This window comes from Jaculus jaculus, chromosome 7 (genome assembly GCF_020740685.1).
Source record: "Jaculus jaculus isolate mJacJac1 chromosome 7, mJacJac1.mat.Y.cur, whole genome shotgun sequence".
Classification (NCBI taxonomy): domain Eukaryota; kingdom Metazoa; phylum Chordata; class Mammalia; order Rodentia; family Dipodidae; genus Jaculus; species Jaculus jaculus.
Window position 1 is genome coordinate 29,554,125 of NC_059108.1, and position 23,089 is coordinate 29,577,213.

The 23,089-nt window shown below is 44.3% G+C and overlaps 1 protein-coding gene across 2 annotated transcripts in view; it reads left to right on the plus strand.

Annotated features, from left to right (window-relative positions):
* The first annotated feature begins 12,037 nt into the window (after positions 1-12,037).
* Xpo4 (exportin 4) overlaps positions 12,038-23,089 on the plus strand; it is a 126,467-nt gene continuing 115,415 nt past the window's right edge. For both annotated transcript variants that reach the window (XM_045154135.1, XM_045154136.1), the window contains exon 1: positions 12,038-12,127. In XM_045154135.1, coding sequence (XP_045010070.1) covers positions 12,059-12,127 — 69 coding nt within the window. In that variant the 5' untranslated portion in view covers positions 12,038-12,058. The remainder of the gene's footprint in view (positions 12,128-23,089) is intronic.

Here is a 23,089-nt window from a genome sequence, read left to right on the forward strand (position 1 = left end):
AACTGAACTGCTTTCTCTACATCAAAAAAAAAAAGCAAGAAATGTGGCTGAGGATGATTCACTGAAAATGGTTTTACATCATATGAATGTAGAAATGAGCCACTACCAAATAAGATTTGGGCATTTGTCTAAGAAAGAGGTAATATGTCCAATTATGAGAAATCAGATTTCCTTTTTTAAAAAATGTACTTTATGCTTTTATGTGAGAAAGAGACAGAGAGACCATGGACATGCCGGGGCCTCTTGCTGCAGCAAAGGAATTGCAGGCACACATGTCACTCGGTGCATCTGGCTCTCTGTGGAAGGAGCTGGCAGGCTCCACAAGCCAGGACCTTTAGCCACTAAGCCATCTCCCCAGCCTGATTTTCTTTTTTTTTTTTCTTTCTTTTTTTTGTGTGTTTTTTAAAAAACTATTATTTATTTATTTGAGAGACAGAGAGACACACAGACAGAAATAGTAAGTATGGTCATGCCAGAACCTCCTACCACTGCAAATGAACTCCAGATGCAGGTGCTACATCGAATCAGGACCACTGACCTTTGCAAGTAAGAGCATCTAACTGCTGAGTCATCTCTCTAGCCCTGTGGGTTTTTTTCCAGTTTTTTTTTTTTTTTTTTTTACTAACAACTTCCATGATTGTAAACAATATCCCTGGTAATACCCTCCCTCCCCCCATTTTCCCCTTTGAAACTCCATTCTCCATCATATACCTGCTCCCTTTCAATCAGCCTCTCTTTTATTTTAATGTCATGATCTTTTCCTCCTATTATGATGGTCTTGTGTAGGTAGTGTCAGGCACTGTGAGGTCATGGATATCCAAGGCCTAATTTTCATTTAGAAGTTACTGCTGAATTGATGTCTCCAGTTATTTTATTTATTTATTTATTTATTTATTTGAGAGTGACAGAGAGAGAAAGAGAGAGAGAGAGAGAGAATGGGTGCACCAGGGCCTCCAGCCACTGCAAACGAACTCCAGATGTGTGCGCACCCTCATACATCTGGCTAACGTGGGGTTCTGGGGAGTCAAGCCTCGAACCAGGATCCTTAGGCTTCACATAGGCAAGTGCTTTAACTGCTAAGCCACCTCTCCAGCCCCCAATTCTTCTTTTTTAAGCTTTTTAATTTTTTAAATTTACTTATTTATTTGAGAGAGAGAGAGAGAGAGAGAGAGAATGGGCGCACCAGGGTCTTTAGCCACTTCAAACAAACACCAGATGTGTGCACCACCATGTGCATCTGGTTTACATAGGTCCTGGGTAATCAAACGTGGGTGCTTAGGTTTTGCAGGTAAGTGCCTTAACCATTAAGCAATCTCTCCAGTCCTTGATGTCCAATTCTTGAGGAACTTTTCTTTTTTTTTAGTTTTTCAAGGTAGGGTCTCACTTTAGCCCAGGCTAACTTGGAATTCACTATGTAGTCTCAGGGTGGCCTCAAACTCACAGTGATCCTCCTACCTCTGCCTCCTGAGTGCTAGGATTAAAAGCATGCACCACCACACCCAGCTTTCTTTTCTTTTCTTCCTTTCTTTCTTTTTAAATATTTTTATTGATTTATTTGACAAAGAAAGAGGGAGAGAGAACGGGCGCCAGGGTCTCCAGCCACTGCAAACAAACTCCAAACACCTGCACCCCCTTGTGCATCTGCCTAACGTGGTTCCTGGGAAATACAACCTGGGTCCTTTGGCTTTGCAGGCAAATGTCTTAACCACTAAGCCATCCCTACAGCCCCCCTTTTTGTCGTAAAGAGAGAGAGACAGAGAGGGAGGGAGAATTGGCATAACAGGGCCTCCAGCGAGAATTGGCATAACAGGGCCTCCAGCCACTATAGTTGAACTCCAGATGCATGTGCCACCAAGTGCATGTGTGCGACCTTGTGCTTGCCTCACCTTGTGCATCTGGCTTGCCTGGGATCTGGAAAGTCAAACATGGGTCATTAGGCTTCACAGTCAAATGCCTAAACCACTAAGCCATCTCCCCAGCCCTCTTTTGTTGTGTTTTTTTTTAAATATTTTATTTATTTATTTGACAGAGAAAGAGGGAGAGAGAGAGAGAGAGAGAGAGAGAGAGAGAGAGAGAGAGAGAGAGAGAGAGAATGGGCATGCCAGGGTAAATGAACTCCAGACATGTGTGCTCCTTTGTACAGCTGGCTTATGTGGGTCCTGAGGAATCGAACCTGGGTCCTTTAGCTTTGCAGACAAATGCCTTAACAGCTAAGACATCCATCCAGCCCTTTTGTTGTGTTTCTTTTAGGCAGGGTCTCACTCTAATCCAGGCTGACCAGGACACACTCTGTAGCCCTAGGGTGGCCTCAAACTCATAGACATCCTCCTACCTCAGGCTCTCAAGTCTTGGCATGAAAGGCGTGCACCACCAAGCCAGGATTTTTTTTTTTTTTTTTTGAGAGAGAGAGAGAGAAAGAGAAAGACGGAGAGAAAGAATTGGTGCATGAGGGCCTCAGCCACTGAACTCGAACTCCAGATGCTTGTGCCTCCTAGTGGGCATGTGCAACTTTGTGTGTCTGGCTTACGTGGGATCTAAAGAGTTGAACATGGGTCTTTAGGCTTTTCAGGCAAGTGCCTTAATCGCTAAACCATCTCTCCAGCCTGCAGATATTCTTTTAATATAATATTTTAAAATATGTATTTAGGGTTGGTGGTGGCTTGTCTTTCCTCCTAGTACTTGAAAGGCTGAGGCAGAAGGACTGTGAGCCTGAGGCCAGACTGAGGCTATCTATTGGGTTCAAGGATGATCTGTAATATCCCCAGAGCCCCTACCATTAAGACAATAAACTGAGGGCTGGAAAGATAACTCAACCATTGAGATGCTTGACTGCAAAGCCTAATGACCTGGGTTTTATTCCCCAAGACCCACATAAAGCCAGATGCTCAAAGTGGCACATACATCTGGAGTTTGTTTGCAGTAGTTAGAGGTCATGAGGTACCCATTCTCTCCCTCTCTGTCTCTGCTTGCAAATAAATAAAAAATAAATAAATAAGAAAAAAAACAATAATTGCATCAGAAAGAATTATTGCCAGGTGTGGTGGCAAATGCCTTCAATCCCAGCACTTGGGAGGCAGAGGTAGGAGGATCTCCATGAGTTCAAGGCTACCCTGAGACTACAGAGTGAATTTCAGGTCAGCCTGGACTAGAACGAGACCCTACCTCACAACCCCCGCCCCCCACAACAACAAAAAAAGAATTGTTGCCAGGCATGGTAGTCAATACGCCTTTAATTCCAGCACTTGGGAGACCTGAGGTAGGAGGATTGCAGTGAGTTTGAGGTCAGCCTGGGTTCGAAATAAACAAACAAAAAAGTATTAGCTGCTTATTTCTGACAGTATACCGAAATGAAAGAAACTGAGGGAGACGAGGTTTATTTCGGCTCCGAGTCAAGGAACACAGTGCATCGTGGCATGGTGGCTGAAGTGTCCGGGTCCACGGTGCAGGACATGAGTTGCCTCTCTGCAGAGCAGGTGGCAGAGGGCCAGACTGGAAGTGGTGCCAGCCTATAACATTACCCTCAAGGCCTGCCCCCGAGGACCTATTTCTCCCTGCTCTGCCCTGTCTCCTTAAGGTTCCACAGTCCCTGATAGTGGCACCAGAGAAGCCCTGCAATTCTCTGCTCTTCACTCCCCAAAGGACTGCAGTTCCGTGCGTGTATGTCCCCACTCTGCTGTGTGTGGCTGCTAGGGAACCAAGCTCAGCGTGAATCTGACCTTCGTGGTCCTCTTGCTCATGCCCCAAGCGCCCTTACCCACTGAGCCATCTCTCCAGCCCCTCAACGGCTCTAACGTCCAGGTGACTAACCCTTATGCAAAATGCTCCGGCCCAGAAGTCTTTTAGATTTTCAAGGTTTGGGATTCTGGAATATTTGCCCAAACGTTGCTTAATGAACATCCTTAATAACAATAATAATAATAAAAAATCAGTGTGGATTTTGAAGCATTTTGGAGTTGGGATGGTCCAATAAGGGATGCTCAGTGTTGGAATTCACCTACTATCCATTTCACCTGTTTGTTTCATTTCATTTACTACTTGGTATTCATGAGATATGGTCTCGTGTAGTCCAGGCTGACCTCAAACTCTTGCTTCCATCTCTCAGTGGTGGGCTTATAAGCATGGGCCACCATGCTCTACCGGTTTCATGGCTTTTAAGTGTACAGCGCTGTGGGTTTGCAGGCTTACTCAGCCATCACAGTTTTAGAAGATCCTGTCCTCATCATATTGGAAAATATCAAGCCCACGAGCAGTCTCTTCTCATTCCCCACCCCACACACTCCCTTCACCCCAGTCCAGCAGCAACTACTGATTTACTTGCTTTGTCTATGGATTTTCTTATTCTGAACATTCCATACAAATGGACTTGATGGGCTGGAGGGGTGGCTTAGTGGTTAAGGCGTTTGCCTGCAAAGCCAAAGGACTCAGGATCGACTCCCCAGGACCCACGTTAGCCAGATACATAAGGGAACACATGCATCTGGAGTTCATTTGCAGTGGCTGGAGACCCTGGTGCACTCATTCTCTCTCTTTCTATCTCCAATAAATAAATAAATGAAATGCACTTGATAATGTATAGTCTTTTGTAAATGATATCTTTTTCCTGGCATAGTATTATTCTGAATTTTATTTCTTTTTTGTGGTGCTTTGAGCCCAGGGTCTCACTTGTGCGAGTCAAGCACTCTACCATTGAGCTATCCTCCCACCTCCACAGTTAATTTGGTTTTGTGTTTCTTTCTTCTTTTGGTTTTTCGAGGTAGGGTTTCACTTTAGCTCAGGCTAATCTGGAATTCATTATGTGGTCTCAGGGTGGCCTCAAACTCATGGCCATCCTCCTACCTCTGCCTGCTGAATGCTGGGATTAAATGCATGCACCACCACGCCCGATTTGGTTTTGTTTTCCTGAGAAAGGGTCTCATACTGTAACCTAAGCTGTTTTATAGCTCATTATATAACTCAGGATAATCTCCAGCTTTTAGCAGTCCTCCTGCCTCAGCCTCCTGGGTGCTGGGATTATAGGCATGAGCCACCATACCTGATTCGTAATAATTTTTGTTTCTGTATTTTAGTCAACGCCTTCATTTGAAGTAATTATTCTTTTGTGTGTATATGTGTGGTTTACATGCACACATGGGTGTATGCATTTACATATATATGTGTGCATATATGTGTGTTGAGTGTGTGTGCACATGTGATGACATGCATGCAGAGTCCAGAGGTCAGCATCAGGTGTCTTCATCAGCCACACTCCACTTCGTTCTTTGAGACAGGGCCTCTCATAAACCTGGAGTCCACCATTTCAAGTGGACTAGCTAGTCAGCAAGCTCTAGGATTCCCAGTGTCCACTCAGTGCTGGGACTACAAGCACGTTACTACCACACCTGGAAGTACCTGGTCACAGGGGATTTGAAATCAGTTCCTTCCGCACTGTATACAATGACCCATCTCCTCTGTTCCATATTAATATGTTTTTGTTTGTTTGTTTTTGAGGTAAGGATGCACTCTAGCCCAGGCTGATCTGGTGTTTACTCTGTAACCCATGCTGGCCTCAAACTCATGGCCACCCTTCTAACTCATCTGCCAAGCCCTGGGATTGAAGGGGAAAGCTTCTGTGCCAGCTTCGTATTAATTTTAACATTAAGCTGTAGGGGGTCATATGATCCAAAACCTGTTGGCTAGGTCACATCTGTCTGCAGGGCTCCAGGTAGAGCAGGCCATGCAACTGGGGGCAACTTTGCTGTCGCTTCCTTGCATCTATGCATTTTCTGTTGACCTTGACAAATGTCACATTTTGTCTGACATCTTTTTCTGATCACTAGTCAGAAGTCAATTCTCTTTTAAACAACTGTAGGCTTTTGTAAATGTTATTCTTAAGACACTTGCAGCATTCTACTTTGTACAATATTTGTGTGTCATGTCTCTGTTATTAGGTCCTGACATCCTTGCAAGCAAGGATTGTATTGCGACGGCCTGACTTAGTGAGTTGGCACTGTTTGCTCAATGAGCGAATGTGAGATAGGTTGATGAAAGTGCTAAATAAGAGGGCTGGAGAGGTGGCTCAGCAGGTGAGGTGCTTGCCTGCAAAGCCAAACGACTGGGGCTCAATTCCTCAATACCCACATAAAGCCAGATGCACAAAGTGGTGCATGCAATCTGGGGTTTGTTGGCAGTAGCCAGAAACCCTGACGTATCTATTCTCTCCCTCCTCTTCCCCATCTCTTCCCTCCCTCCTTCTCTCTCTTTCTGTCAAATAAATAAATACAATACTTTTTTTATTTTTTTAAAAAAGGAAGTGTGAAGTAAGAAATTGTTCCATTAGGGCTGCTGCTTCTGTTCCAGTTGTGTCCGGACCTCACACGCACAATGGGAGAAGCCAGAGAGAGCAGAATTTGCATGGAAGGAATTCCAGGTAGGGGCTGGGGAGAAGGCTCAGTTAGCAAAGTGCTTGCTGTACAAGCATGAGGACCTGTGTTCTGTTCCCCAGCATCCATGGAAAAGCAGTAGGGGTGCAGTCTTGTAATCCCAGAGCTGGGGAGATGGAGACAGAGAGCCCTAAGGCTTCCTGGTAGCTTGTTTAGCTGAATCAGTGAATCTATGGTTCAGCAAGAGACCCGGTGTCAAAGAAGAGGATGGAGAGCAAGTGAGGAAGACACCAATATCAAACGCTGACCTCCTAGCGCACACAAAAGAACACGTATGCATGCCTTATACTCGTACACAGGGAAAAAATAGAAGAGTACCAGGAAGAAGGGAGCAGTGGAGAGAAAGAGCTATGCAAATCTACATGGACTCCTGGGAGTCTTATGGAATTCAGTGTTTTAATTTCTCATACCATAAATCTTTCACTTCCTTGGCTAGGCTTATTTCAAGGTATATTGATCTATTTTTTCATATTCATTTATTATTTTTGAGGCAATTGTGAATGGGAGTATTCCTTTATTTTACCTGTAGCTTGCTTGTTATTCGTAGATAGGAAGGCTTCTGATTTCTATGTATTAACTTTTTTTTAACTTTAAAAAATTTTTGTTATTTTCCAAGAGCTCCTCATCTCATTGATTTTTTTTCTAGTATGTTGTTTTTTTTATTTCATTTCTCCCTGCTTTCTGTTTATTATTTTCTTCATTCTAGCTTTAGGTATTTTTTTTTCTAATTTTTTAGGTCTTAAAGTTAGGTTATTCTTTCTTTTTCCTCTTCCTCATTCTTTTGACATAATCTACATAGATCATGTTGGCCTTAATCTTTTTTATATGCTTTTAAAAAATACTTTGACAGCTTCCTTAAGTATATAATAAACCATCATAATTCCCACTCCTACCCTTATCCTTCCCCTCCATTCAGTCTCTTCTTTCCAATTAGCCTTTCTTCTTTCTTCTATTTTGATGTCGTCATCTTTTCCTCCTATTACAAAGGTTTTGTGTAGGTAGTGTCAGGCACTATGACGTCATAAATATCAATATCATGGCCATTTTATGTCTGGAAGATTGCATTGTAAGTAGTCCTACCCTTCCTTTGCCTCATATTTTTTCCACCACTTCTGCAATGGACCTTGAGCCTTGGAGGGTGTGATAGAAAGGTCTCAGTGTGAATACTTCACTGTTAATTCTTCTCAGTACTACAGTGACTTGTGAGTTACTGTAGTGGTCACAACCATCTGAAAAGAGAAGCTTCTCTAACCAAAAGTGAGAGTAGCATTATTATATGGGTATAAACATTTTAAAAAATGTGCTTTCAGGACACTTTGGTGGGCATAATATATGCATTTAGCCAGACAACAGCAGGTGTTACTTCCCTAGGGCTCATGACCCCTCCACAGTCATAGGTTTTTGACTAGATTTTCAGTTCTAGGCATGTATTCCCTCTCTCCCAATCAGACAGCAGTTGGAACATTTGGTCTGGCTGGTCAGTCTTAAGGCTTGCAGGGTCTACTGTTGTTTAACATCATTGATGACCCCTCTCCCAAAAGGCTGCACGCAGCATAGCTCTTTCCAGCTTTCTGACATGTAGTCAACAGAGGGGGGTTTACAGCTCAGCTTTAGCTTCTCAGTGACCATAGCCCAACCATGTGGAGTCTTCAGCAGCAGGTCTTACTACTTCTGGTAGGTAACCAAGAGCCTGGGCAATGGCCTGTAATGTTTGGGGGGGAGGGGCATCAGAGACCTCTCTGGTCGGCCTCAATCTTGTGATCCTTCTGTTGTAACTTCCTGAATGTTGGGATTACAGACATGTAACACTATGGCCAGTTCTGTTTAAATGCATTACAGCTACACATTTTCCTCTTTACACTGCTTTTGTTGAATACTCCTTTTGGCACATTGTGTTTTTATTTCATTTGCCTCAAAATATTTTCTAGTTTCCCTTGTAATTTTGTGTTAATGGTTTTATGTTTAATTCTCACATACTTGTGGACTTTCCAAGTTTCCTTATGCCATTAATTTCTGTGTAGTCTCAGGGTGGCCTCGAACTCACAGCGATCCTTCTACCTCTGCCTCCTGAGTGCTGGGATTAAAGGTGTCCACCACCATGCTCAGTTACCTTATGCCATTAATTTCTAACTTCATTTCATTATAATTAGAAAATATACCTTATGTTGTTTCAATCATTCCACTGTTTTGGGGGCATGTTACTTACCTGCTGTATACCTCAATTTACTTATCTAAAATTTGAGTAAAGTAACTGTATCTCCCAGGGTTATTGTGAGCATTGCATGAGTTAATAGAGGAAAACAGATTAGTGTCTTTTATGTGTTGTGTTAGAAACATTAACTATCATTATACTATCGCTCTCCTTTTGATTGGAGTACTCACTACTGATAACAAATTCTTTTTCTTTTTTTCTTTCTTGTTTCTTTTTAGATTTTCGAGGTAGGGTCTCACTGTAGCTCAGGTTGACCTGGAATTCACTCTGTAGTCTCAGGTGGCCTCGAACTCATGGTGATCCACCTACCTCTGCCTCCCAAGTGCTGGGATTACAGGTGTGTGCCACCATGTCTGGCTTTTAATTTTTACTTATTTAAGAGAGAATAAATGGAAGCACCAGGGCCTGTAGCCATTGCAAACAAACTCCAGATGCATGTGCCACCTGGATTATGTGGGTTTTGGGGAACTGAATTTGGGTCCTTAGGCTTCGCAGGCAAGTCTCTTGAGCCCTTTATTAAAATTAAAAAATACTTAATAATTTATTTATTTGCAAGCAGACAAAGAAGAGAGTCAGAGAGTGGCATGTGCCACTTTGTGTATCTGGCTTTATGTGGGTACTGGGGAATTGAACCCGGGTCATTGGGCTTTGTAGGCAAGTGGCTTAACAGCTAAGCCATTTGTCCAGCCTCTAAATATTTTTTTATTGATCTATTTGCAAGTAAAGAGAGTGAGAGAGACAGACAAAGAGAAGGGGTGCTCCAGCCACTGCAAATAGACTCCAAATGCATGTGCCACTTTGTGCATCTAGCTTTACATGGGTACTGGGAAATTGAACTCAGGTCGTTAGGCTCTGCAGGCAAGCACCTTGACTGCTAAGCCATCTCTCCAGCCCATCATTATTTTTGTATATGTGTGGTGCTGGGGATCAAACCTAGGGCCTTTTGCTCACTAATATTATACCTCTCAACATCCAAAGAATTATTATTATTTAATAAATCGACAAAACCAGAGCCCGGTATAGAGGAGAATTAATAAGTTTTTACATGTTTTCCAACATTGAAATTATAAACTTTAATTCTGCTCTGAAATTCTTGGGTCCCAGATGTCTTTATAAAGCCTCAAAGTCAAAATAATGTCTGAAAGGAAGCACTCACCCTGACATGGATAAAATACTTCTGCTTTCTTAGAGCACATCTAATTGAAAGTTCTTAATTGCCCACAAATAAATGCTTTGGCATCCAAGGCCCCAAGCTGATGCATTATTAAGTTTCAATCATTTAATGTCCCAAGTTATTAACTTATGCTACTTTTACCGATATATAACTGATCTTTACTTTGGTTGCAGCTAGTCATTGTTATACTTGATGAAATATTTATTGAGTGTCCATTATGTGAGCCACTAAGATAACTACTTAGGTTCAAACAATTTTTTTGTTTTGGTGTATGTGTAGACCAAAAGTCAAAGTTAGGTGCCTCTGCTTTTAATTTTGAGATATGGTTTCTTACTGAACACCGAGCTCACTATTTCATCTAGACTGGCTAGTCAGCAGGCCCTAGGGATCCCTCATGTCTCTGTCTCCCCAGTGTTGGGATTACAGGCATGGGTCACTACATCCGACTTTTATGTGGGTCCTGGGACTCTAAACTCAGGTTCCCATGTTTGCACAGTAAGTGCCTTGTCCACTGAGCCAGTTCACACAGTTCTTAAAAGGAAAAAGGACCATTAATTGCATTTTGGATTACTTTTCCAGCAGGTAATAAAATAAAGAACATTTCCTGTTTCTCTGAAAAAAAAATCTCAGGTTTTTGTTTGTTTGTTTTTGTTTTTCTGAGGTACAGTCTCTCTCTAGCCCAGGCTAATCAGAAACTCACTCTGTAGTCTCAGGACTGCCTGGAACTAACTGTGATCCTCCTTTTTCTGCCTCCTAGTGCTGGGATTAAAGGCAAGAGCCACCATGCTTTACTCATTATCTTCTTGAAATCAAGGTAATGGAGATATCAAACCCAATTCTGTTGGGGTGCCACACACACACCTACACAGCCTCAAATGAATGGCATACTTATAAAAATCTTATAATAAGTCGGGAGTGGTGAGTGGCGCATGCCTTTAATCCCAACACTCGGGAGGCAGAGGTAGGAGGATCGCCGAGAGATCGAGGCCACCTGAGACTACATAGAGAATTCCAGGTCAGCCTGAGCTAGAGTGAGACCCTACCTCGGAAATGCAAAACAACAACAAAAACCCCAACTTATAATAGGAAGGTTTCAATAGAGAAAACAATCACAAATACTGAAATGAATTTGCCTTTCTGTGTATGTAGTTCTACAAGACAGAACAGGCACCAAAAGGTAGAGTTTGGGAAAGGAAGCTTAAAACAAAAACAAGGCCCTTACCCAAACGTTTTAAACACTAAAATAGTTAATGTCAGGTACATTACAGGTACAATGAAATTGCCCGGATGTTAAAAAAAAATACAAAGTCTGGGGCTGGAGAGAAGGCTTAGCGGTTAAGATGCTTGCCTGCAAAGCCTAAGGACCAGGATTTGATTCTCCAGATGCACAAGGTGGAACGTGCATCTGCAGTTCTTTTGCAGTAGCTAGAGGCCTTGGCGCGTGCCCACTTTCTCTGTTTCTCACAAGTAAATAAAGACATCTTCAAAACACGTCTGCCTCACTGGAGAGAAGGCTGCACCGCCGACACTGTACATCAACTATCACCACAGGTTCCATCAGCAGGACTCCCACGACGAACTTAAGCACGACGAAGCTGGCGGGCCGTTGGAAGTTCTTACTGGATTCAGGATGCCCGAGTCAGGGCTTCCAGGTCTTGCTTTCTGCCTGTCCCCGCAGATCGCCCTAAGACAGCGAAGCTCGCCCGTGCTTCCACGGGTGTGAGTCTTCCTGCTCCGATGTCGCCGCGACGACACGCGTCCGAATGAGGCCCGAGACCGTCCCGCCGAAGGAGCGCGGCGGAGATGAAGCAAGCGGTCTATCCCCGAGGGTTCCCTTCGGGGGAAAGGACGGGCGAGCGGCTGAGCCGGGAGGGCGGGAAGATGCGCTGGAGGAGAGCGGTTCGCAGGCCCAGAGCGGCCCGGGCACCGCGAGCCCCGGACCCGGGCGGGCGGGCGGACCGCAGGGGACCCGGGAGCGCGAGGCCGGCGCCGGCGAGCCACGCATGCGCGGGGCGGCCGGCGACCCACACCTCCCCGCCCTCCTCTCCTCTCCTCTCCCCTCCCGTCCCCGGTGCCGCGGCCCGCTTCACGCCCGTCCGGCTCGGGGCTGCCCGCGACCCGGCGGCACGGCCCCCGCCGCTGAAGTCGCGACGCCCACTGCGGCTGCGGCGGCCCCGGGGTCGCGGCGGCGATTGGCCGGCCGCGCCGCCCGCTCCCAGAATGCAGCGCATGGCGCGTCATTGAAGAGAGACCATGATGGCGGCGGCGCTGGGGCCCCCAGAAGTGATCGCTCAGCTGGAGAACGCGGCCAAAGTTCTGATGGTGAGGACGCCGCGCCGCCGCCGCCGCCGCCCGCGGGCCCCGCGCCGCTCGGGCCGAGCCTGCGGCCGCCCGAGGCCTGCTGCCCGCGGCGCTGGCCACCGGGACAGGGGCCTCCCCGGGAGCCCTGGGAGTGGAGGCGGTGGCGTGGCGTGGCGCAGGATTCTCTTCCCCGTCCGACTTTTCCTGGCGCCGTGGTCCCCCCCCCCCCCACACACCCTCCGCCGCCGCCGCCGCCGCCCCACTTTCCCCGGCTGCCCTCTCGTGCACGGCCGCTCCGGTCCCCGGGCGTGCGGGCGGGCGGGCCGGGCGATGGGGCGGTGTAGGATGGAGGGTTCCCTGCGCGGCCAGCGTCGCCCTGCGCGTGCCGGGCGCCCCGGGCGGTGGAGCGGGCGCGGGGAGGCAGGCAGGGTGCTCGCCGCGGGCTGCGGGGCGACGCGGGTGCGGCGGTGCGGCCGCTGCGGAGCGGCGCGGTCCGCCGGAGGGGCTGCGGAGCGGCGGCTTCTCCCGGCTCTCTGCCTCCGCGGCGACCGCAGCCGGCGGCACGTGGACGCACCCACCGGAGGCAGAGACGCTCATCTCTTTGGGACCAAGGTCGTCGGGGCAAAGCTGGATGCGAGACCGAGCACCCCCTAACACTCCCCCCACCCCCCCCGGGTGGGTTGCTCTTGTTGGAGAACTTAAGTCTGTGGTACGCTTTAACTTAACTCATAACAACTACAGCGAAAAATAAACGATGATGATGAGGAGGAGGTTAAGGTTTTGAGGAGTGCAAGTCAAAGGATTTAAAAAAAAAAAGTATTCCTTGCAAGGAGCAAAAGAAAGGATAAACTGCATTCGATTACTCAGTGAACTTTTATGTTCGCTGGCTCACCTTAGTGCATGTGTGTAAATATGACGCTTCCGTGGTCATAGATGTTTGGAACTTTAAAGGCAACATTTGTTTACTCGAAATGATTCAGACTTTCTAAGAATTGGATGCAGCCAGTTTTGTTTTTTTTTTTTCCTAAAGCTGGTGTTAAGGATTGCGCTGGAGCCTTGCGTTTAAGAATATTTGAATTAATTCTAATATAGTTTTTAGTTCCGTCATGTTTTGTCTTCATACACAACCAAATATTTTAACGTCTTTAGAGGTTGAGAAGCCTACTTCTAGTTGCTTCCTTATGGTAAAGTTAATGTATCAGTTTTCTACAAAACCGGCTAGATACCATTCCCAGACTCTTGCAAAGTAAGAAGATTAGAAAGAACTAACAAATGTCCCCATAATAAGTTTATTAAAATCCCTGACATACATACAGGACTTCGTGATCCCCGATTTTTCCCTAGGAGTGAAGGGTCCTCATTCATGAGAATCTGAAAGAAGTATATGACTCAAAAACACGACAGCGCTTTAGTACTTAAAGTAGGATGTTCAACTGTGTGTACCACTGGCCTGATAGAATTTAGTATTAGTGCTTGACAGTACCTTCCCTCTTCCCTGGTGAGGTTGGCTTTTATCAACTGTAAAGGAAGGTTAATGGACTGAAGAGATGGCTTAGCAGTTAAGGTGCTTTCCTGCATAGCCAAAGAACCTAGATTTGATTTCCCCAGGACCCACGTAAACCAGATGCACAAAGTGGCACATACATCTGGAGTTCTTTCGCGGTAACTGGAGGCCCTGGTGTGCCCCTACCTGCCTCTTCTCCCCCTCCTTCTCCCTCTCTCTGCTTCTGTCTCACTCAAATAAAAAAAATAACAATAAAACAGTATAAAGAAGGTAAGAAAGAGAGTACTGAGTTCTATACTGAGTGCTGGGCTAGGCTTGATGCTTTACATGATTTGTTTCGTGAGTCCTTGAGGCAGCTTTGCACAGAGCTACCGTGTAAGTGGCCAGTATTCCATGATTACCAAGTGCTGAATGAGGTCTTGTCTTCACTTCTGTGAGACTCTCGTGTTAGGTCTCTTTCCACTCTACTCCACAGTCTTTTATCTGTACTGCTTAGATAGCTGCTTACATACCTTTTATCTTTCCAGGGCGAGAAGTATTGATGAAAACAATAGGAAATTAAAAGCTGGGTAATAGTGATGCAAACTTTAATCCCAGCACTTGGGAGACTTAGGTAAGAGGATCACCTTAAGTTTGAGGCCAACCTGAGCTAGGGTGAGGCCCTACCTCAAAAACAAAGCAAGATCAGGAGCCGGGTGTGCTGGTACATGCCTTTAATCCCAGCACTCTGGAGGCAGAGGTAGGAGGATCACCAGGAGTTGGAGGCCACCCTGAGACTACATAGTGAATTCAAAGTCAGCCTGAACTAGAGTGAGACCTTACCTTTGGGGGGCGGGGAAGGTCTGGTGAGATGTCTTATCTGTTAAGGTGCTTGCCTGCAAAACCCAAGTATGCAGGTTTGATTGCCCAGCACCCACATGAAGCCAGATGCATAAGGTGGCACATGCGTCTGAGTTTATTTGCGGTGACTAGAGGCCCATTCTGTCTCTCTCAAATAAATAAAGGGCTGGAGAGATGGCTTAGCAGTTAAGGCACTTGCCTGCAAAGCCAAAGGACCCAAGTTGGATTCCCCAGGACCCACATTAGCCAGATGCGCTAGGGGGCGCACACATCTGGAGTTAGTTTGCAGTGGCTGGAGGCCCTGGTGTGCCCATTTTCTCTCTCCCCCTCTTTCTCTGTCAAATGAATAAATAAAGAAAAATATTTAAAAAAATTAAAAGTAAAACAACAATAATAACAAAAGAGGCTGCTGGATGTGGTGGTGCATGTCTTTAATCCCAGCACTTGGGAGGCAGAGGTAGGAGTATTGCCATGAGTTCAATGCCAGCTTGAGACTCATAGTGAATTCCAGGTCAGCCTGACTAGAGTGAAACTCTACCTCAGAAAAACAAAAAACAGCAACAAAAGGCAGTTACCTTTTGGCAACTTCCACCTACTATTCAAAAGAATAGCAATTGTTGCATTATTTCCTAAGTGTGAGAGCTGTATTCCAATTTATTATAATTATTAATCACTTAGTATTTATTGAGAACATACTGTGTTTGAGGCACTGTGTCAAGCATTTCATATGTATTTTCTTATTTAATGCTCAGTAACTGTGAGATATTACATTCATTTTGATTTTGTAGGCTAACCCAAGCATGTAGTTGCAAATAATTTAACCAAACTAGTGATAAGGTGAGGATTCAAACTCAGGTTTATCTGTTTTGGTTCTTAACCTATAGGATAGTGGGACCAGAAAGGGTATGAATAATTTGTTTGGGGCTCGCTAAAATTGTTAATGCTCCTTCAATTATTAAGCATTGGGCCCCTCCCCCCAATGTGTGTGTGTATGTTCTTTTGTTTGTTTGTTTTTGTTATTCAAGGTAGGGTTTCATCCTAGCCCAGGCTGACCTGGAATTCACTATGTAGTTTCAGGCTGGCCTTGAACTCACAGCCATCCTCCTACCTCTGCTTCCCAAGTGCTGGGATCGAGGGTGTGCACCACACGCAGCTTGTGCATAGCTTTATAAGTGGGTGTTTATTTGTCTATGTGTGCACATGCATTTGCTTGCCAGGATTTCTTGACTCTAGCCCAGGCTGACCTGGAATGCACTATGGCTTTTTTTTTTTTTTTTTTTTGAGGTAGGGTTTTGCTACAGCCCAGGTTGACCTAGAATTTACTGTGTAGTCTCAGGGTGGCCTGGAACTCATGGCCATCCTCTTATGTCTGCCTCCCCAGTGCTGGGATTAAAGGCAAGTGCTTTGCTGCAGCCCAGGTTGACCTAGAATTCACTATGTAGTCTTAGGGTGGCCTGGAACTCATGGCCATCCTCTTTATGTCTGCCTCCCCGGTGCTGGGATTAAAGGCACGTGCCACCACACACAGTTTAGGAATTCACTCTGTCATCTCAGGATGACTTCTAACTCACAGGGATCCTGCTACTACCATGCCTGGCCCATTATCTTCGTATAGTTCCATTCCCCCACTCATATAATAATCTTTAAAAAAAATTTTTTTTAAAATTTATTTATTTGAGAGTGACAGACAGAGAGAAAGAGGCAGAGAGAATGGGCTCTCCAGGGCCTCCAGCCACTGAAAACGAACTCCAGATGTGTGTGCCCCCTTGTGCATCTGGCTAACGTGGGCCCTGGGGAATCCAGCCTTAAACCAGGGTCCTCAGGCTTCACAGGCAAGCACTTAAGTGCTAAGCCATCTCTCCAGCCCTCATAAAATAATCTTAAGAGATCTTTTAGAGTAGAGTCCTTAGAGAGACCAGAATGAACATTAGGATGAAATTGCAAACAAATTTCTTGGTGCAAATACACTTTTTTGATATTTGGGCTACATAGCTGGATGTGATGGTGTGCACCTTTAATTCCAGCACTTGTGAGGCAGAGGTAGGAGGATCACTATGAGTTTGAGGCTACTTCCCTGAGACTACATATGTGAATTCCAGGTCAGCCTGAGCTATGGTGAGACCCTACCTTGAAACCACCCCCACCCAAAAAGGAAAAAGAACTGCAAAGTCTTCCTATCATCCTATAGGTGAAGGAAACAAATCAAAGAAGTAGATCACAGCAAATTATTGAGGAGACCTATCCGCAACCAGCCCATTACCTCACACTAGGTCTAACTCTGAAGCCCAGGCTGATGGCCTCGAACTCACTTAGAGTAGCCCATGCTGGCCTCAGACTAGTGGCAATCCTCCTGTCTCAACTTCCTGACTAATGGGTTTACAGGCATGAGCTATAAACACAGCAAAACCTTTTTTTTTTCCCTTCCGTTTTTCCAGGTAGGGTTTCACTCTAGTTCAGGCTGACCTGGAATTCACTATGTAGTCTTAGGGTGGCCTCAAAATCCTTCTACCTCAGCCTCCCAAGTGCTGGGATATAGTAAATATCATATAACATATTAAATATAAGTTATATTTTATTATTTGGGTGGAGATTTCTGTAGGTGGCACATTTATATTCAGGCCTTTTCAGGTTATTGGATAAACTGCCAAATATAAAGTACTACATTGGACCTAATGGGTGAAAAATATTTATATGAACTTTATAAGCCCTGGAATAAGGAACAATTCATTATTAAAAAAAATTTTTTTTTCATTTATTTGCATGCCTGCGTGCCTGTGAGGATCAAAACAGAGCCACACCTACTTCTACCTCTAGGCAAGTGTTTTATCACTGGTCCACATTCAAAGCCCTTCCTACATTTTATACCATGGAACTTGGTTATTGTCTTTGAAACTATCTGCAAACCTGTAGGTTTGTAGAGAACTTCTTTAAGTCTTACACCAATTTTGTAAAGTAAATACGATGAACAGGTGATTCAGAGATAGATGGTAAGTAATATGCCTGAGGATCTATAGCCATTTGGGATCTGGAATTCAATCTCTGGCTATTCATTCTAGATCATTTTCTTGCTATATGTATGTTAGACATTGCTATGCATGTTGAGGAAACACGAGAAAGACATTTTCAAGCAATGCATAGTTTATGGGGAGAAAGGCATGAATATTAGTTGTTGGGTGGTAGTCTAAGAAGGTTTGTGTACTTCTGTGGGAGTAGTGGGCAGACATCTATCTCAGACTGAGGTGAGGACCTAAAAAGGGCTTCTTGGAACACACAGGTGATTTTGCATTAAATATTCATATTTATTTGAGAGAGAGAGGGGAGGGAGAGAGAGAGAGGAGGAGAAGGAGAGAGAAAGGGAGTATGGGCACATGCCAGGGATTTCTGCAACTGCAAGTGGACTACAGATGCATGTGCCACTTTGTGCATCTGACTTATGTGGGTACTAGGGGGGAATGATCCTGGGCCATCAGGCTTTGCAAGCAAGTGCCTTTAACTGCTGAGTCATCTCTCCAACCCCAAACAAGTTAGTCTTAAAGCTGAGTTGTGATGACAGATTGGTGTTTTTCTGTTTGAATAAAGATATCCCAGGTAGAGGGTATATGTGTAACTACCCAAGAGAATATAGTTTCTTTAGGGGATATTTGAACATTTATTTAAGAGTTTTCCTGAGTCCCTCTGTATGGAACACACTTATTTTTTTTTTTTTAGTTTTTCAAGGTAGGGCCTCACTGTAGCCCAGGCTGACCTGGAATTCACTATGGAGTCTCAGAGTGGCCTTGAACTCACAGCAATCCTACCTCTGCCTCCCAGTGCTGGGATTAAAGGCGTGTGCCACCACACCTGGCTGGGACACACTTTAAAAAAAAAAAATAATGCACATATAAAATTAAATATTTGTAGGTGGAGAGATGGCTTAGAGGTTAAGGCTCCAGCCTGCAAAGCCAAAGGATCCCAATTTGACTCTCCAGGACCCATACAAGCCAGATGCACAAGGGGGCACATGCATCTAGAGTTTGTTTGCAGTGACTAGAGGCCCTGGTTTGACCATTCTCTCTCTCTCTCTCTTTCTCAAAACAAACAAACAAATAAATAAATAAACAAATAAATACTTAAAAAAATTGTTGAATAGACTATACTTTTTTTTTTGAGGTTGGGTCATCCTGGCTGTAGCTCAGGATGACCTGGAATTCACTATGTGGTCTCAGGCTCACCTCAAACTCACAGTGATTCTTCTACCTCCACTTCCCGAGTGCTGGGATTAAAGGCGTGTACCACCATGAGTTTACTTTTCTTTTCTTTTTTTTCCTTCCTTCCCTTCCTTCCTCCCTCCCTCCCTCCCTCCCTTCCTTCTTTTCTTCCTCCTTCCTTCCTTCCTTCCTTCCTTCCTTCCTTCCTTCCTTCCTTCCTTCCTTCCTTCCTTCCTTCCTTCCTTCCTTCCTTCCTTCCTTCCTTCTCCGAGGTATGGTCTTGCTCTAGCCCAGGCTGATCTGAAATTCATTATGTAGTCTCCAGGTGGCCTTGAACTCATGATCCTTCTACCTCTGCCTCCAAGTGTGTGCCACCATGTTCAGCATTATTTCTTTTCTTTTCTTTCTTTCTTTTTTTTTTTTTTTTTTGGTTTTTCAATGTAGGGTTTCACTCTAGCCCAGATGACCTGGAAGTCACATGGAGCCTCGGGGTGGCCTTGAACTCCTACCTCTGCCTCCCGAGTGCTGGGATTAAAGGTGTGGGCCACCACGCCCAGCTCTAAATTAATCTTTTAATATACTTTTTTGCTAGCAGAGACAGACAGAAGAGAGACAGAGAGTGGATGTGCCAGGGCCTCTAGCTGCTGCAAGTGAACTCCAGATGCATGTGCCACTTTGTGCCTTTGGTTTTATGTGAGTACTGGGAAATTAAACCTGGCTCCTTAGGTTTTGCAGACAAGCACCTTAACTGCTGAGCCATTTCTTCAGCCTGAATTTACTTTCTCTTTCTTTCTTTCTTTCTTTCTTTCTTTCTTTTTTTTTTGTCTTTTTGAGGTAGGGTCTCGATGTAACTCAGGCTGACCTGGAATTTACTATAGTCTCAGGGTGGCCTCGAACTCACGGCAATCCTCCTACCTCTGCCTCCTGAGTGGTGTGCCACCACGCCTGGCTTACTTTATCTTTCTCTTTTAAAAAATATTTATTTATTTGAGAGAGAGAAGCAGATACAGAGAGAGAATGGGTATGACAGACCCTCTAGCCACTGCAAACAAACTCCAGACTAATGCACCACCATGCGCATTTTGCTTACGTGGATACCGGTAATCGAATCTGGGTCCTTAGGCTATGCAGGCAGGTGCCTTAACCACTAAGCCATATCTCCAGCCCTATCCTTTTTTTTTAAATATATTTTTATTTATTTGAGAGAGAGGAAGAGGCAGAGAGATAGAGAGAGAATGGGCATACTAGGGCCTCCAATTACTGCAAACGAACTCCAGACGCATATACCCCCTTGTGCATCTGGCTTATGTAGGTCCTGGGGAATTGAATCGGGGTCCTTGGGCTTCTCAGGGAAATGCTGTAACTGCTAACAATTTCCCTAGCCCTACCTTTAAAAAGAACTTACTTTTATTGATATTTGAGTAAGCAATTTTACTTATTTTATCCCTGTCTTTTGGTTTCCATTGTCATACTTGCAGAATTCTTTTTCTCAATAAGCTAATTAAGGGCTAGAGAGATGGCTTAGCGGTTAAGGCATTTGCCTGCAAAGCCAAAGGACTCAGGTTTAATTCCCTAGGACCACATAAGCCATATGCACAAAGTGGTGCATGCATCTGGAGTTTGTAGTGGCTGAAAGCCATGGCATATCCATTCTCATCCCCTCTCTCTCTCTCTCTCTCTCTCTCTCTGTGTGTGTGTGTGTGTGTGTGTGTGTCCCTTGCTCCCTCTTTCTATCTCTTTCTCAATAAAATAAAAACATAAACTTAAAAATAAAGACAATAGGGAAATGGTTATTTCAAAATCAGTTCATTTAAGAGATTATTTTGTATTTGGACTTGTGTTAAATCCAACAAACTGGGAAATAGTCAGTGACCTAGAGAAAAAAATTGAAAAGACCTTTGAAATAATTCATAAATCCTACAAAGCAGCTAAAAAAACCTAGCATTTCAGGATCAAAATTTAGGCAAACTGGTAATTGGAGAGAATTCTCAATAGAATTAAAAATGTTATATGAGGGCTGGAGAGATGGCTTAGCGGTTAAGCGCTTGCCTGTGAAGCCTAAGGACCCCTGTTCGAGGCTCAGTTCCCCAGGTCCCACGTTAGCCAGATGCACAAGGGGGCGCACGCGTCTGGAGTTTGTTTGCAGAGGCTGGAAGCCCTGGCACGCCCATTCTCTCTCTCTCCCTCTATCTGTCTTTCTCTCTGTCGCTCTCAAATAAATAAATAAAAATAAATAAATAAAAAATTTAAAAAAAATGTTATTTGAAGGTACTGTTAAGTGTTTTTTCTCCTCTTAGGGAAAACAGAGAGAGCCTTAATACATCTCTTACCTTCACTGATAAAGTAAGATAAGAAAAAGTGTAAATGTTAGAATGAAAACAAGAAGATTATTTGCAGGTAATGTGCTATTCTAGGAAGAAAGCCTCTGGGTTGGGGGGTATAGGAATCTGTTAGAACCAATAGTTGTTCCAGTAAGATGATTGTGTACACCAGTGAGTGAATCTCTTGTAAGCTGGCTTTTATACCAGCAGTGATGGGCTTAAAAGCAGAAAAGGGATTCTGTTTCATTAGGAATAAAAACTGGGGCTTGGGATGTAGCTCAGTAGTAGAAATCTTGCCTGGAATGCCTAAGGTCCTAGCTTTTTTTTGGCTTTTCAAGGTAGGGTCTTGCTCTAGCCCAGACTGACCTGGAACTCATTATGTAGGGTGGCCTCAAACTCAAGGCAATTGTCCTACCTCTGCCTCCCAGAGTGCTGCGATTAAAGGCATATGTCACCACACCCGGCTTTAAATTTTTTTTATTTATTTGAGAGAGAGCGAACAAGCGAGCACCAGGGCCTCTAGCCATGGCAAATGAATTCCAGAAACTTGTACCACCTTGTGCATCTGGCTTTACATGAATACTGGGGAGTTGAATCTAGGTCTTGGGATTTGCAGATGAGTTCCTTAACTACTGAGCCATCTCTCTGGCCCTCAGGCTTTAGTTTTAATTCCTAGAACCACAAAAATAAAACAACAACAAAAGAAAGAAAGCATAACAACAAAAAACTGTAAGAATAAGTCAGGTATAGTGACTTGTGCTTAGAATCCCAGCTCTTGGTAGCAGAGGACCACTAGTGTATGAGGCTAGCCCAAAATCAAACAACTCCTCCTACTGTAGGAATAAATTATAGGAATCTAATAAGAAATATACACTATTTTTTAAAATTCAGTTTATTTATTTGTAAACAGAGAGTGAATGAGGAGCACCAGGGCCTCTGGCTGCTACAAATGAACTCCAGATGCATGCACACTGCATCTGGCGTTATCTGGGTTGTTAAGTTTTCCAGGCAAGCCCCTTAATCACCAAACTATTTCTCCAGCACATACACTATTTTATAAAGAAAGCCTTATGCATTAATAAAAAAATTTTTTTTTCTTTATATGAGAGAGAAATAGGTGGAGGTTACGGGGGAGAGAGAGAGAGAGAGAGAGAATGGGCACACCAGGGCCTCTAGCAGCTGTAAACGAACTCCAGATGTATGTGACCCCTTGTGCATCTAGTTTACGTGGGTCCTGGGAAATCGAACCTGGGTCCTTTGGCTTTTTAAGCAAGTGCTTTAACCACTAAACCATTTCTCCAGCTTACTTTATATGTTGTTTGAAGAATTGTGTGTGTGTGTGTGGGGGGGGGTGTGTACTGGTGATTGACCCCAGGGTCTCACATAGTAGGCTACCACTGAGCTATATGACAGCCAGCTCTGTATACTTTATTTGAAGGATATAAAGAACCAAAATTATTTTTTTTATTCCAAGAAAGAGAGAGAGAGGAGACTGACAGAGAATGGGCATGCCAGGGTCTCTAGCCACTGCAAACAAACTGCAGATGCATGTGCCCCCCTTGTGCATCTGGGAAATTGAACCTGGGTCCTTTGGTTTCACAGGCAAACGCCTTAACCATTAAGCTATTTCTCCAGTCCAAGAACCAAAATTTAAAAGGCTTTGTTTTTCAATCCAAAGAGTTACTGTGGTTAAGGTGGAAATTTCTTTTTCATAGTCTTGTAATGTTAATCAAAAATCTCTCTTTGCTTCTTATCTTTTTTTTGGGGGGGGATAGAAGGAAAATGTGATTCACTAATTTGAGAATATTTTGAGAATGATAATTATGAGAATAACCAAGAACATTTTAAAAAATATTTATTTATTTGAGAGAGAAAGAAGCAGATAGAGAATAGGCACCCCAGAGCTTCTAGCCACTGCAAATGAACTCCAGAAGCATGAACCATCTTGTGCATCTGGCTTATGTGGCACAGGGAATTGAACCTAGGTCCTTTGGCTTTGTTGGCAAGCACCTTTACCACTAAGCCATTTCTCTAGTCCACCAAGAACAATTTTAAAACAGAACAATGAAGGGTCTTCAGGACTTGATATGCCACTTATTAAAGTGTACAGAAACTACAATAATTTAAAAAA